Here is a 15429-nt window from a genome sequence, read left to right on the forward strand (position 1 = left end):
TTATTACATATTATGTACAACAATGAATTATTACATATTCTGTGCCCCTCAACCATGAATTATTACATATTCTGCCCCCCCACAATGAATTATCATATTCTGCACCCCCACAATGATTTATCACACATTCGCACCCCCCCCCACAATGAATTATCACATATTCTGCCCCCCAATGAATTATCACATATTCTGCCCCCCCCCCACAATGCATTATCACATATTCTGCCCCCCACAATGAATCATTACATATTCTCTCCCCCCCACAATGAATTATCACATATTCTGCCCCCCACAATTAATTATTACATATTCTTCCCACCCCCCACACACAATGAATTATTACATATTCTCCCCCCCACAATGAATTATCACATATTCTGCCCCCCCACAATTAATTATTACATATTCTGCCGCCTTCACACCCCCCCCTCCCCATGCTGTATTGCTGCTCGCTTTTTCCAATTTGTATATATATATATATATAATCTCAAGCTACTATGGCAGCAAAATGGGGTCCCATTTTGTATATGCATCATGTCAATTTATGTTGCAGATTTTTGTTCCTGATTTCAAATTTTGCAATGTAAAAGTTGAAATAACTGGAGGATGGAGGTGGAGGATTTATGCCACGTAAGCAAAAAACTATTATTTTTTTAACTATCAAGCCATTCCAAAGCAACCTCTCCTCTGTGTGTCCTTGTACCTTCCCATTGATGAAGCAGAGTTACTAATCATTCCATTTGAATATGTTATAAAAACCTTATAACATAATCATTGTCCTGTCTATACAATATGCCACTCTCTAACACAGCTGCTTAGTGGTGGTCCTAAGCAAGTATTTATTGTCAGCGGAGAGCCCAGCACAGTGCCATGAGAAACAAAGGCTACGTTGATAAGAACATTCTTACACAAGGCACTGTGTCAAGTTTCTTAAATTATGGGGAAATCTAAGCAGCATTACACAGATCAAAAGATCATTAAATGAAAAATTATATATTTCCCTCAAAGAAGGAAACCACTTACTATTTAATTGTCTTTACTTTGGGGGTTCTGTTCCTTATTAAAGAGACACAGAGGAGGAGTGATTATGACTTATTTTTTATGGCAACGTTTTAATGGGAAAAGGTATGCAAATTATTCATATGAGCCAAACCATATACATTTTATTGTATAAAGCAAGTTTTGAGAACATCCCAAAACACTGGCTTGAGTTTAATTCTATATCTATATAGATCATCAAGCAGTGACATAACAAGACACCAGTGGGCCCTGATGCGAACTTTGGATATATAACTAAAATCACACTGCTATACCCGTCCTGCACATTACACTTGAAAAAAACACATATACGGTAAGCTATACTTAAATAAACTCACTGCACTATACTCATATACCTCATACATTGTTTCCAGCAGCAGCCTCCCTTATTAGATACTGTCTTGAAACCCCCCTCATCAATAAAATGTCCAGCACCGGCCCCCACTCAATAAAATGAGCTGCAGCAGCTTCCACTCAATAAAATGACCAGCAGTAGCCTCCACTCAATAATAAACTGTCCAGCAGCATCCTCCCCTCATTAATACATTTTAAATTAGTAGTCAAAGGCCCTGTCATATAAAAAAATAAACTAAGTAATGACGGTGTACATGGGCAGTGCACACAGATATGCCTCAGCACTCTGATAATCAATTGTATTCATGTCTTACACACATACACTTCATTATCTTCCCCTGCCATGGACCCGCAGTCTGGCTGAGGGTCCCTTCCCTCCCCAGGTCCGGTCACGGTCGCAACCTCTACAACTGCAATTTTTATGCGGTTGCATATAAGGGATCATCAAATAATACAATAAGACTGTGCACAAGAAGTGGAATGGCTGGTTCCTTTTACAGTGATCGAGTTTGGACCAAGAAAAACGCTCCTGGACTGAACCTCTTATTACTGGTCAGGAAATCCCTCCAGCACACAGTGCATTTGTCCTGGACTGAATTCACTCATGGGCATCCGGCATTACACTGTGGCTGAGGGATCCTGGAATCTGCAGTAGATAAAGAACATGTTGTGGGTCGTAAATCTGAAGCAGCAAGATGTTCCTCAGCAGATTTCTTCTGCAATGTGTTTATGGGATTTAGATAAGCCCCATACGATACACTGCTACTGTATCTCATTGCAGATTTTCTGCACAGAAATTACGTACAAGGTGCATAATACACAACATGTGTGATCGCCCTAACAGAATCATTGATACCATTGCCCTCATTTCATGATTTGTAACTATGTTTGTATCTAAAAGAAGTGAGGCATGAAATCCTCTGATCATAATGTCATCAATATTATATGAGAGAAATAACAAGGCCATATGCTGTACACTCCTTTGTGCTCGAGGAAGTTGTATGAGAAGGGCCATGCTGTATTGTTGGGTCTGTTGAACACCGTAAATAGTTTCTCTTTCATTGATACAGATCTGCAATGCAGCTTTAATTAAGCTCCAGCTCACAGGGAGACTTCAGGGAAAGACTAGGGAGGGGCAGGACAAGAAGAACCTTTCTTTGCTCCTCTAAAATACTTCCTGCCTTGTCCCTGTCGCCAGAGGTGTCTGCCACCAGAATTGGCGACAGCATCGTCTGACACTCAGGCTGTAGTATACTGGCAGTGCCAGCAGCCCAGCGAGAAGAACAGCTGAGGAAATGACAGACAAGGAGGAGAGGGAGGGCCCAGATGTGCGCATATGGGAACTCAAAAGTTTTGTCTGTGTCAAGCACAATGGTCCTCTTTTTCAAGAAAAGTTCCGAAACCAAGAAGACATTCTTTGGCTTTCTGACATTCTGCTTCTCATGAACAGGATTCAGAGACCATGAACTAAACTTGATCACATTTGATTGTTTGGGAAGAACCAGTAATCCACTAAGTTCAGTGTTAATATGAATCAACATTTTCTACAAAAGAGAACCCATTCTGTTATTTCCCCAGTTTGTTTTATTCCCTATAATACAATGGGGGACATTAATCTTAGTTGGTTGCATGTTTTGGTTGTATTAGTCACCTTAAAGCGGTTGTCATTTTTGACGTTTTTAGAGAAGAATGAAGGAGTGTCGAGCAGCTAAAAACAGGCAGCATCAGAACTGCAGCGGCTGTGGATTCGTAAGGTATGTACTGCTTATTTTTTCTTTAAAGAACATCTACCATGAGATTTATCACAAATTTACTAGCTTATAACGTCCATCAGGGGATGACTTCGCTTCTTTTAAAAAACACTTTATAAAAATATTCAAATGAGCCAGAGGTGTTTCGGGCTATGTCACCCCCTCTCGGATCTACCACCTACTAATTTATACACACCCACTACATGTTCATGGCACCTGGCCCTGCCCACTTATCTGTTGACATCACAATCGGTGTGTGGGACCAGGTATAATGAACACGTAGGGGAAGTGCATATATGGGCAGGTGGTGGAGCCAAGAGGCACTCAGGTGACATAGCCCGGAGCACCTCCAGCTCATTTGAATATTTTTATAAAGTGTTTTTTTTTTTTAAATACCAAGGTGCCGGATATAACAAAGTCGAGGTCGTCCCCTGATGGACATAACAAGCAAGTAAGTACATCTGATGGTAGATGTCTTTTAAAAAAATAAATCCTAAAAAACTTTAACTGAATTAAAAGATGCCAGGGCTCTGCCAGGGCTATCACTGTGATATCTCCACTGAGCCTCTGTATGCAAACCTTCGAGGAGTAAGTACAATTGTTTGATATTCTTTTCCTCCCTCGGGCCAATATTAAGAAAAAATATAATCCTCGAAACCCCCTTTAAATCATTGAGTTTGTAACAAGGTAAAGCGCTACTGACAATTAATACAATCAGTAAAGGGATGAAAATATAAAGTTTAGAAGTATACATGTAACATAAAGGGATATGTAATAACAATATAAAAATAATCACAAACAATGCAAATGTAAATCCCTTTAAACTAGCCCCTGCTATTTATTCCTTCCCTCTATGTTATTCACCAGCACTGGATACCAATGTACTGGTTTCTGTGCAGGCCCATACACCATGGACTATAAATTGTGACTAATTACAGTTCATGCAACATTATTTATGATATTTTTGTATTTTATCCCTTGTTTGTTTTTGCCAAGATACTTGATATAATGTATCTATGAATTTAAAGGTATTCACTGGGGAATATAAGTAATTGCAGGGCAAAGTATAAAGCTCATACTCCATGACCTTCATTTTTCAAGGATCCGTAATTCCTGCACTAACCGTCTACTGGTACATTCAGCTTCTGTTCATTATACCAGCTTTTTGGACACAAGGTCACTTCAGAACACTGCAGTGAAGTGGTGGGTCTCTTGGTAGCAAATGATCTCCTCTAGAACATATGAAGTAGTCATGTAACTGACTATTTTTGTCCTCGAGAGACAAGAAAATTGTCTTATTAAGCCATCTGTAGTGGAGAATAAACCAAGCCAACTATGTAACATTACATTATTTCCAAGCAAAACATAAGAACTATGACATATTCTTTAAAATCTACATAGCTATCTTTCCTTTTCTACAGATACAATACAAGCCAATGTGCATTAATTGTCAATGCAACCAATATTGATTGTATATTGCAGGTACAATGTATATAATACAGGCAGTCCCCGGGTTACGTACAAGATAGGGTCTGGAGGTTTGTTCTTAAGTTGAATTTGTATGTAAGTCGAAATTGTATATCTTATAATGGTAGACCCAGACAAAAAAAATGTTGGCCCCAATTGGAGTTTATACATTTTTTGCTGTAATGGGACCAAGGATTATTAATAAAGCTTCATTACAGACATATTACAGATGATTATTGCAGTCTGGGACTATAGTAAAGCATTCAGAAAGCTTCACCAGAGGTCAGAGGGGTCTGTCTGTAGCTATGGGCTGTCTGTAAGTCGGGTGTCCTTAAGTAGGGGACCGCCTGTATATAGTTTGTAGATGTAATTATAAAAATTACACTAGGTGTGCTGCCATTTGTCACAGTACATCCTGTCCTTTGCGCATATATGGGTGCCATATTACAGCCTCATATATCTTAGAGCTCATTCGAAACTAATAATATGAAAAAATTCACGATTGCTAAAATTGGTACATAATTACAGGGTATTATGTTAACTGGACAGTTAGTTCTGTTTTTATTGGTGTTTGATAACTTTGTTCCTAAAATGGAGCCTGTTGGAAAAAAAACTTTGGTAAACATTGGCGTTGGTAGTATTGGTATACAAATTTGGTGGCATGTGACAAAGGGCGATCCTAATCCTGGTAACTGCTGCAAATGTCACTTGGTAAACCACTCTCTGGCACTCTCTATCTAGTTTGCATACCACAATTAGCTTTTTCTCTGTGTTCTCATTCTTATAAATGGGAATAACTACAGCCATGATAATGTTGTGCTACTTGGTTAACCAGATCACTGATGCTTATGAGCTTGAGCCTGACCTCAAGGTTGCCATTCTGGCATTACACATACATCCCTTGGATCATGTAGTAAACAGTGTTATAGGTGATCAGTCTGGTTACAAAAAAAACATAAATAAGAATTCAAAAAGGATATTACATACTGGTATGCCCTTGTCCCTGCTCTCTAATATAATAGAATGTCTCTAGAATCAACACTTGTTTTCATACAAGATATTTGGGAACAGAACTGGTTAAGATAATATAGTAAGAAAATGTTGTATAAGTAGGGCCTTGGGTTCAGTTCCATATAGTAGAGCTTTCCTCCCACAGTCTAAAAACATGCTGCTTGTTTAATTAAATTGTAATTGCTGCACATTGTAGTCTCCATAGGCCTTTAGTAGAGTAGCAGATTGCAAGAGAACCTTTAGAAAAGCCTGCTATTACCTTAAAAGGAAAAATAATTCACTGATCACCAGTGGGTAAAAGTCTTCCATTATTTTATGTTGTTATATTCTATATTACATCTCATATGCTTATATAAAGTGTTAGAATGATTGCACTGTAACTGCAGTGCTACAATACTATTATCTACTATTACAATATTCTTCAATGGCCCAGACATTCTTTATTGTCTTGATTGTCTTGGAATACCTATTAAGGTAGATCCGGTGGTAGGTGCATCTAACGTATGTAAGAATAGCCCTTTTTCGGGCTAATCCTTTACTCCACTCTATCTTTTAGAATCTTTAATCGGGGAATATGCAAATTTTCTAAAAAGGCTACCGGGGCATGGAGTAGCTGGAGCTGAGGCTACACGGCGTGGCTACTCCACGTTCTAGTAGCATCTTTCATCCTCCAACCAGATAGCTTCAGCGTGCAGCTACAAGGAGCTGCACACACTCATCTGCGAAACCAGAGTAACGCAGGCCGGCGGCTGTGCAATCTGGGCTCTGAAGCCTGAGCTACCGAGCATGAGCAGAACTCCGGTTTCGCGGACAAGTGCAAGGAGCTACAAGGAGCTGCACACTGAAGATATCTGGTAGGAGGATCAAAGAAGCTACTGGGGCGTGGAGTAGCCGCTCCGTGTAGCCCCAGCTCCAGCTACTTCACTCCCCAGTAGCCTATTTAGAAAATTTGCATAATCCCTGATTAAAGGTTATAAAAGATAGAGTGGAGTAAAGAATTAGCCCTAAAAAGGTAAATTCTAACATACGATAGATGCACCTACCACTGGATCTACCTTAATATGGATATTCGTGGTGGTTGCTTTCCTTTAACAAAACATTGCTGTAGCAATTTGCACAATGTTTCATACAATTTCTTGTTGAGTATGAAAACACATCTTATACGCAGAAATCTTTCCCTATTTAATGTTTCCTTGCATTGAACTTAAATGGGCTTATTTACTAAGGCTACCACGGCCTCCTTTTCTGTCGGCTTTTCCTACGTTTTCGTGGATTGTGCCGCTGGGACAGCATTTAGAAGGGGATTGTGTCGTGCGCGATCGGATTTTGGTGGCAAATGGTACAATCCAGAAATAAAATGTTGTAAAAGGAATGTACATTTTTAATGTAACTGAATAACTGGAGCAGGTCCTATCCGTAAACCGACTGCCCGAAATGCAAATCATAGAGCAGGTCCTATTTCTGTGGCCCAGGCAGTCTTTTTTGTATTGTCATGAATTCTAGCTGATGAAACATGGACTGCAAACAATGGATCAAGGGCCCATTGTTTGCAGCCCATGAAGAGCAGGTAGGCTAAGGAAGTAGTTTTGTAGTTCTATTCAAAAGCTAAGCGATCTCCAAAAAGTTACTAGAAGGGCACACTGCCAAGCATGAACAAGTTCCTGAATAGAACACATTCATTTGTTGATATATGGCACCGACAAGTCAGAGAAGTGATAATTCATATGAAAATACTATAATGAATGAGCATCTGATTGGAGTGTAAGAAACTAGATACATACTAAGGAACAGAAATTTAGAGTTGCCCTGTTACAATGCCATTAAGCTCATGTATGAGGCTGTATTAAAAAAATGTTGTTCTTTAGTAGCAAATCCAAAGATTACCACCAAAACCCATTCCTTATCTATTATCACCACCTATGTCTGCAGTGTCTTGTAAAGCAGGTGAGCATAGGTTCAGCCAACAAATTGTCTTTTATATATGTATAAATGGGTTTATTCTATAAATCCACACAACTGCATCAGACAGAAAATGCAGAGCGAGTGAGATCTGTGCTATCTATTTCCTGTGTACTAGACTCATGTGACTGGAGTGTACTGTTCCCTCCCCCACACTCACTCAGCCCTTGCACCCTGGATGTGCTATTTCATTTTTTATTCACTGATTTGGAATAATTTTATGTGCAAGTCTAGTAAAGATCTATTTTAAGTTATGTATTTTGGATATTACAATTTTTTGGTAATTCTAGTACATCCTCTGCATAGTCCATCAATACTCAAAGGAAACCGGTCACCAACTTTTCCATAAAAACGGGTATTGACAGGTTCCCATAGAGCCCTCATACCAGTAGGGCATCCTCCTTTTATCCCAAAAAAAAAATCTCACCTCTCAAGTCAAACTCCACGGCCGAGTCAAGCGGCTCCTCCTCACCTCCTCAGTAATCCCACAGCTACGTCAATCGGCAGACACTAGCATCTCTTGGCTGTCATGCGCAGTGATCGTTGGAGCGGGTTCGGGTCCTTTGCACGCTAACTGCACATGCGCAGTATCCTTCTTACTGCTCAGCAGTGAGCCATACACAGCTCCCTACTATCGCTTGCCAGTGCTTCACATGATGCTGCGCATGTGCAGTAAACGGGTGGAGGATGCAGACATGCTTTGACGCTCACTGCGCATGTCAGCCAAGAGAGGGAAAGGCGCAAGGGATTCGGCCAGCCGAGTAATGTAGCTGGGAAGGTGTGGGATTAGTGAGGAGGAGCCATACGACTCCCCCATGCAGGCCACGCCCCGTCTGACTCCAGGTAGGGAATCAAACTGCATTTTACCGACTTGTGAGGAAAGATTTTTTTTCATAAAAGAAAGATTCCCTCGTGGTATAAGGGCTCTATAGGAACCTGTCAATAACCACTTTTATGAAAAAGGTGTTGACAGGTTCCCTTTAATCGTAGGTGGCAAACATTGGACCCCTTCAACAATCAGCTTTTCCCTGCCCTGTAAGCACAGAAACTGATCCAACTGCAGCTTCCATTCCCTTTTTTTGGAAGCCATGGTTGCAGATGTGACTTTCACCTGATTCAGGTTCACAGGGCCAACTATTTCCAGTTCTGTGTCACTGTGTTTAAAGAGCGTCCAACAGCTCAGTGCCAGAACTGGTGTCTGACCTCAACTATAAGTAAGTATTGAAGGCCTATTCATAAGATGTAGACCAAATATCAATGTAGGGAATCCTTTTACCACAGTTTATCTACCCAAAATAACTGCTATGTTATGAAGGTCTGTGCCCACATGTGTCACCCATACCTTTATTTTAATTTTTCAGCTGCATGACAAAAGTTAGCTTTAGAAATTAGCAAATGAGGCCGAAGTGCTTTTGGAGTGTTAGCAGAGCAACCTGCTTCCACCACCCAGAACCTTCTCAAATCTTCCCACTTCAGTAACGTCATTCCATCGAGAAGAAGAGCTGGAGCCCTGAGGTCTCTGCCAAAGGACTTCAGCCTAATTTGTATATGTCAAATGTGAAATTTGGGCAAAGAAGGAGCTGCTGGACAATTAAAGCAAAGGTATGGGTGGCATATGTGGACATAACTCTGCATAACATAACAGTTAATTGTATCTTTTATATTTAAAGTGTAAGCTCATAAGGGCAAGGATCCTACTAAGGCCAGTGGAACCTAACCGTGCTTGGTCCGTGAAAACCAAACTGCGAGAGGGTTGATTCCAAAGACTGGGACATGACTCCTTGCATCAAAGTGAAATATAATGAAAGAGTCTCTGCTTGGCAGCGGCATAAACATATCCCATACAAGAACTTTGCCTCGAACGTGGAGTAGGACAGTAAAAATAAGTTACCAAATATTGAATTGTATATTGTATACATACATTGTAGCATGTACCTTATTCCATAACATTTCCTTGTACTAATGTAATGCTACACATATTTTTACACTTCTTATTCTTTTTCATAAAATTATTGTATTTTGTACATTTTATGAAAGGAGATCAAAAACCCATGTGAAGAAAAACAGCAAGTTCCCTTTTGAATGTAACAATGGTGACTTCCACAGTGGTGACTCCTAGGGAGTTTCCTCATATGCAAACATTAGAGAGTGAGACAGGAGTTTGTGTACATGAAGCTTATTAATTGGATGAAATTCAGCTGTTCATTGATGGTTCATATACTATAGCTCTGTGGTTTCCTGCTATGGGAGGGGGAGAAAGAGCTACTTTATTCAAAAGTTGGTTTGACATCTTTTTAAAAGTCTGTTGCAGAGATGTTATACTACAGAAAATTAGTACTACCCTACATGACTAACAGTACGCCAATATGATCTGGCATTATTATGGCAGTTTTTGCTTACATGTCATTTTCACTGTGAAAGGAGGATATGTCACTACAAATCTTGCAATATTTATAATTGTGGCTTCTCAAAATTTTGCCTGGAAATCTCTTAACACAACTACAAATTTATCAAGGAAATTTATAAAGTTTTGAACCTCTGATGCAAATACAAAAAAGTGCCCCATTTGTGCGTTTCTTATGACAGATGCGTGCACGCGGCTTATATAACTTATATTCTGTTTGTCTGAACCCTTTGAACCCTGTCATATTTTTACAGAAGCTGTGACACAGAGCGGTGGTTAAGAGTGACAACTCTGCTCCCTGCCACCGCTCATGTGTAACTAAAGACAGTTCCCGAGGAGAAGAGTGAAACATTGGAAGTGCACTCTACAATCAGTCATGACATCTCCAATATCTCAAGTACATTGGCAACTATTACAGGAAAAAATATAAAAAAAGGAGGCAAGCTCTCTCAAGCTTTTTGGTTATTATAAGAATTACTTTACTAGGAGTAAAGGGGTTATCCAATTTTTAAAAATTGATCACCCACCATTAGGTTAAGTGATTGGAATTCAGTTGGGGTACAAAACACGGCATTCCCAGCAATCTGTTTCCTGTGTATGGCAGTGTACTTGGCAAGAAGCAAAGATACAATCCCAGCCTGTGAACACTGCAGACTCCTCATTTAGGAGACTATGACTACTTCTTTAACAGATATGTGTATTAAGCGATTACCCATAGCACAGTTCAATGTTCTATTAATTTAGTTGGATATAATGGGAGTGTAAGTCATCTATAGCTGGTGCTAGTAGGTGAAGTCAGAGTATAGATTATAAGTGTTTATGGCCAAATAAAGAGTAAGACAACCTTGGAAAAGATGACATTTGTACCAACGTAGAGACGGAGTCACAGATACGTCATTCTACAACCTCTCCAAAGTACTCATGAATCAGAAAATAATACCTCATTATGGTTCGTAGTGACACCTCCTTTTCCTGGGATATAAAGGAGACTATGAAGTGTTTCATCTCTTTCTGGAAAACTATTCTCAGTAACTGGACACTGTATAAAACATGGGATTTTCCCAGTGATGTGAAGAATGACATCACTGTGTGTCTGCCAGCTCCATTCCTTCTAGCACAAAACACCATGCTGACTTCCCTCTGGTCTCTCTCATCCGTCCTGTGACATTTACCTGTCATCTATTCTGTATTTGGTGAGCCAAGATTGTTCAGTCAGTGTGATATCACAGCATTATGTTCCCAGTGATACATTTCTATCTGCCCTTTTATGAAAATGTTATCAAATGTCAGCTCTGGTATAATATAACATGCAGTACATGGAGGGTTACACCACCGCTACATTACAGCTCAACACTTAACTATACATATCAGATTTAGTTAACCTAATCCAATTGCAAATTTTGGTATTCCCCATCTTAAAGTGACACTTGGCTGCTGTTCATCCAAACCTACTATTTGGCTTGCAAATCTAACACTTAAATAATATATCAGAGGACATTTAGTTATTGAAATAAAGATGAAAAAGTGATATAAATATCTGAAACGTTAATCTAATACATCTATACAAGTAAAGGAAGGTGGAATTCCTAAAGGGAAACCTAGTCTGGCCCCACATGGCTTAGGAGATCTATGGAATGAAGGGTGGTATATACAGATGCTCTATAGAGGTGCTTACAATCTGCTGGTTGTCTGTGGCAGGGGGTTATCTAGTATTGGTCTTAGACTTTGTTTTTCGTATAGGAAGGGATTCTGCCATAATAATACACAAAAAAATATTAATACCCCATGTTGTGTGGGAGCTTCGGTGCCCTGGTGGTCCCAAAGAAATCAATAGTGTTCAGGAGAATCTCTGCCTACTCTCCATTGATTTCAGTTGAACTTCCAGGATGGCTTATGGGATGGCCCGATCCCTGGGGTCCTTAATAAAATAGGTAAGTTTAGAGGGAATTGTGATCATGGGACTTGGCTGTTGGACTCCTCATGATCAGACCTTTATTCCCAACTGTCTATCCTAATTCTTATTGTTTCTTTATGACTATATGATTACTCTTCTTATTTTGTTTGGGTATGTACCACATGATCTTCTGAGTGCAATATGATGGTACTATATAGTAGTTATAGAAAACTGCTACGGCAAATTTTGTAACCCAAATGTCCAATCCTAAAAGATATTTTTTAGCAAAATTTATTTAGACTTAAGTGCATAACCATACAAACATATCCATACACTGTGACCCTGAGACTCTCATAGGATGACTTTCAACAAGAATTTTAAGACAAAATGTCTCCAATGTGCAACACCATAAATGAATAACAGTCTATAATATTAAAATTGGAATCTCTTAAATGTCATTTCACATTTCTACAAAGAAAGACAAGAAGTCAATATAGTGCAATTTTAGAACATGCACAAGATACTTGGGACAGCCATAGTGTTTATGCCATAGCTTTAGAGCGTAAAGTAATACTGTATTTATGACCCCTTTATAACAGAAATGAGGACTAAAGAACAAGCCACCAGATATATTCCCTAACAGATTGTCCTCAGAATGGGGCAAAGTAGTCTTGGCTGTATGAGAAAAAGTAGCTGCTAAGTAAAAGGAAAAGCCCATAATAAGAACAATACAGTGGTTAAACAATTATCCTAAAGACATGCATAACTTATAAAGAAACATTATAGTAAGATCTTGTACCAGTACTAGGAAGTAACATGTCTGAAAAACAGTCTTCTCAACCACTATATTCTGATTCTAAACCAATATATTATTATTATTTTCAGAAAACATAGGCTACAGTACATGTGGGAGCTGTAAAGATTGCAGGCAACTCAGGTCGAGATAAACCGGCGTGTACGCTATTATCACATTGAGATAAAACTTTTACGCAGGTTGAAGTAATAACTAAGATTATAATTTGAAATGTTCTAAACATTTGTAACAACAGCTATATACACATTGAATACTAAGCAATAAAAGAATCAATCATGAAAATAAAGCCACCGGTACACTCCCTGGGTTACATACAAGATAGGTTCTGTAGGTTTGTTTTTAAGTTGAATTCGTTTGTAAGTCGGAACTGTATATTTTATAATCATCTCTATGACAATTGGATTTTAAAAATTTTGGACTGTCATAAGAACCAGGATTAAGAAAAAATATTAATTGCAGACACCTGTGATAACTGTTACAGCTGTTTATTGTAGCCTAAGGCTAAAGTACAGTAAATTACCAATATCCAGAGGTCCGTTTGTAACTAAAGGTTGTCTGTAAGTTGGATGTTCTTAAGTAGGGGATGTCACATTTAATGTAATATTGTAGAATGACTTGTCCTTCTAAATTACTAGTCCAATTGGCTAAGCAAACTATTTTTATTCTATCCATGACTTGTAATGAATCGGTTGGTTGTACTAATTTTGCTATTCAGTGTTTGTAAATGAGGCTTTAGGTACATTAAATTGCACGTGAGACAATTATCACATCAGATAAGCCACCATTAACACAACTAGTTTAGATTGATATCCATCTTCTTAGAAGTAGGAGTAAACAATAGCAGATTATAGTTATAGTTATAGTGCAGAGGTTGACAAGCCCCCCCAAAAAAGAAACTGGTACTTATTATGATGACTAATAATTGGGGGATCCTGTTCTCAATATTATGTTGGAACCCAAGAACTTTGTCTATATAACACAGGAAAGAACCCGATTTTAGGACAGGTGTTTCCTTCATTTAAGTATACAGGCAAGATAGGTTCTGGAGGTTTGTTCTTAAGTTGAATTTTTATGTAAGTCGGAACTGTATACTTTATCATTGTAACCTCAGACAAAATTTTTTGGGTCTCTGTGACAATTGGATTTTAAAAATGTTGGGTTGTCATAAGAACCAGGATTAACAATAAAGCTTAATTGCAGACACCTGTGATAACTGTTATAGCTGTTTATTGTAGCCTAATGCTAAAGTACAGTAAATTACCAACATCCAGAGGTCCGTTTGTAACTAGGGGTCGTCTGTAAGTTGGGTGTTCTTAAGTAGGGGACCGTCTGTAATTGCTCTCTAATGTTGGTCAACCAGAAGTATCTTCAATATGTGTTATTGTAAATAAAAATGGAATGTTATATACTTATGTATTGTATTTTTGCATATTTTTAAAAATTTTTGCTTTAGGTTTATTATTCTCATCACTGTCCATGTTTTATGGCATATCAGGATAGCCTAAAAGAACACAATCACTTTAAAGACGCTGATGTAAGCATCTCTATGTACATACATATAACAAGATGCACTTGATAACCTTGAATCGCATATCCTTGAGATACTTTAGATCTGCTGTATAGGCTATCACAGATAACACAGGGCTGGGTGATAAGTTCTAATCATGGTAGCTTCTTCTAGTTTTATGGTATCTGGCCACATGTCCAATAATATAGATGACTGCATTGGTACCAGTATCCTTATTTTTAACACCTCGTTTAACCTAGACATCTTTATAAATCTGCGTTGTGGTGTCTTTCTCAGCATCCACACCACAGGCCTTGTACATCTTCCAGTATATGACAGAGTGAATTCTTCCTTGGTGTTGTATGCGTGTTCTGAGTGTCTTGTACTTGTACACCCTGTGTCTCTCCCTCTCTCTTTCCTGTCTGCCTCTGGGTGCGCCTCTCTCTCCCTCTCTCTCTCTCTGTGAATGCCCTTCCTCTGTGCTTCTCTCAATGTTACTTCCAAATCATCCAGCTCCATAAGCGCGCACAGCACACACCACAAGCTGCACAATCTACGAAGCCCCATGACACATGATGACACTAACAGCTGACAGTACAATCCTCTTGTACTCATTGTCATTGTTTAGCAATATTGTAACCAAAGCAAAGACAGACATAAAGACAATTGTATCCACTTCCTGCTCAGCCCCATACACATGTATACAGTGCTCAGATACATAGGCACCTCCTGATACATAGCAATGAGTCCCCTGCCTTCTACAAGGGTAAACTGATTCCCAGACAAATCATTTGTGAACCATTTTAAAGGGCTGGCATAGGCCTGTTAGTAAATGTGAGAGTGTGCAGGTAGTCTAGGGGCACAAGTCAAGTATGGTCAGCAGGGTTACCTTCTTATGGCTCCTGGTATAGCTGAAAGAGGCGATCCCTGCCCTTGGAGGGACAGACAGCAGCATTTTTCCTTTAAGGTACAGGGAGATGGGACACAGGAGACTGGCAGTTCTGTCCAGCCCTCTGACGTAACACAGCCTATAGTAGAGGTCTGCAGGGTCCTAGTGCCCTCTGTGGGTAAAGCAAGGGAGTGAGGAGAGGGAGGGGGTTCTTAGTTTAACCTTTTCCTTCCTATTGGATTTTGCTGAATCTCTTTACCCATTGAAAGACATTGTAAATACTATTTGGACATCCCTGTGGCAACATTTTCAGACGCTTAAGTATTAGTTCAAGAAAATAA

General features: G+C 39.2%; 1 protein-coding gene across 3 annotated transcripts in view; it reads right to left on the reverse strand.

Annotated features, from left to right (window-relative positions):
* RBMS2 (RNA binding motif single stranded interacting protein 2) overlaps positions 1–15212 on the reverse strand; it is a 72788-nt gene extending 57576 nt beyond the window's left edge. For all 3 annotated transcript variants that reach the window (XM_072135009.1, XM_072135008.1, XM_072135010.1), the window contains exon 1: positions 15089–15212. In XM_072135009.1, coding sequence (XP_071991110.1) covers positions 15089–15154 — 66 coding nt within the window. In that variant the 5' untranslated portion in view covers positions 15155–15212. The remainder of the gene's footprint in view (positions 1–15088) is intronic.
* Between the last annotated feature and the right edge of the window lie 217 nt (positions 15213–15429).

Source organism: Engystomops pustulosus, chromosome 2 (genome assembly GCF_040894005.1).
Source record: "Engystomops pustulosus chromosome 2, aEngPut4.maternal, whole genome shotgun sequence".
Taxonomy (NCBI): Eukaryota; Metazoa; Chordata; class Amphibia; order Anura; family Leptodactylidae; genus Engystomops; species Engystomops pustulosus.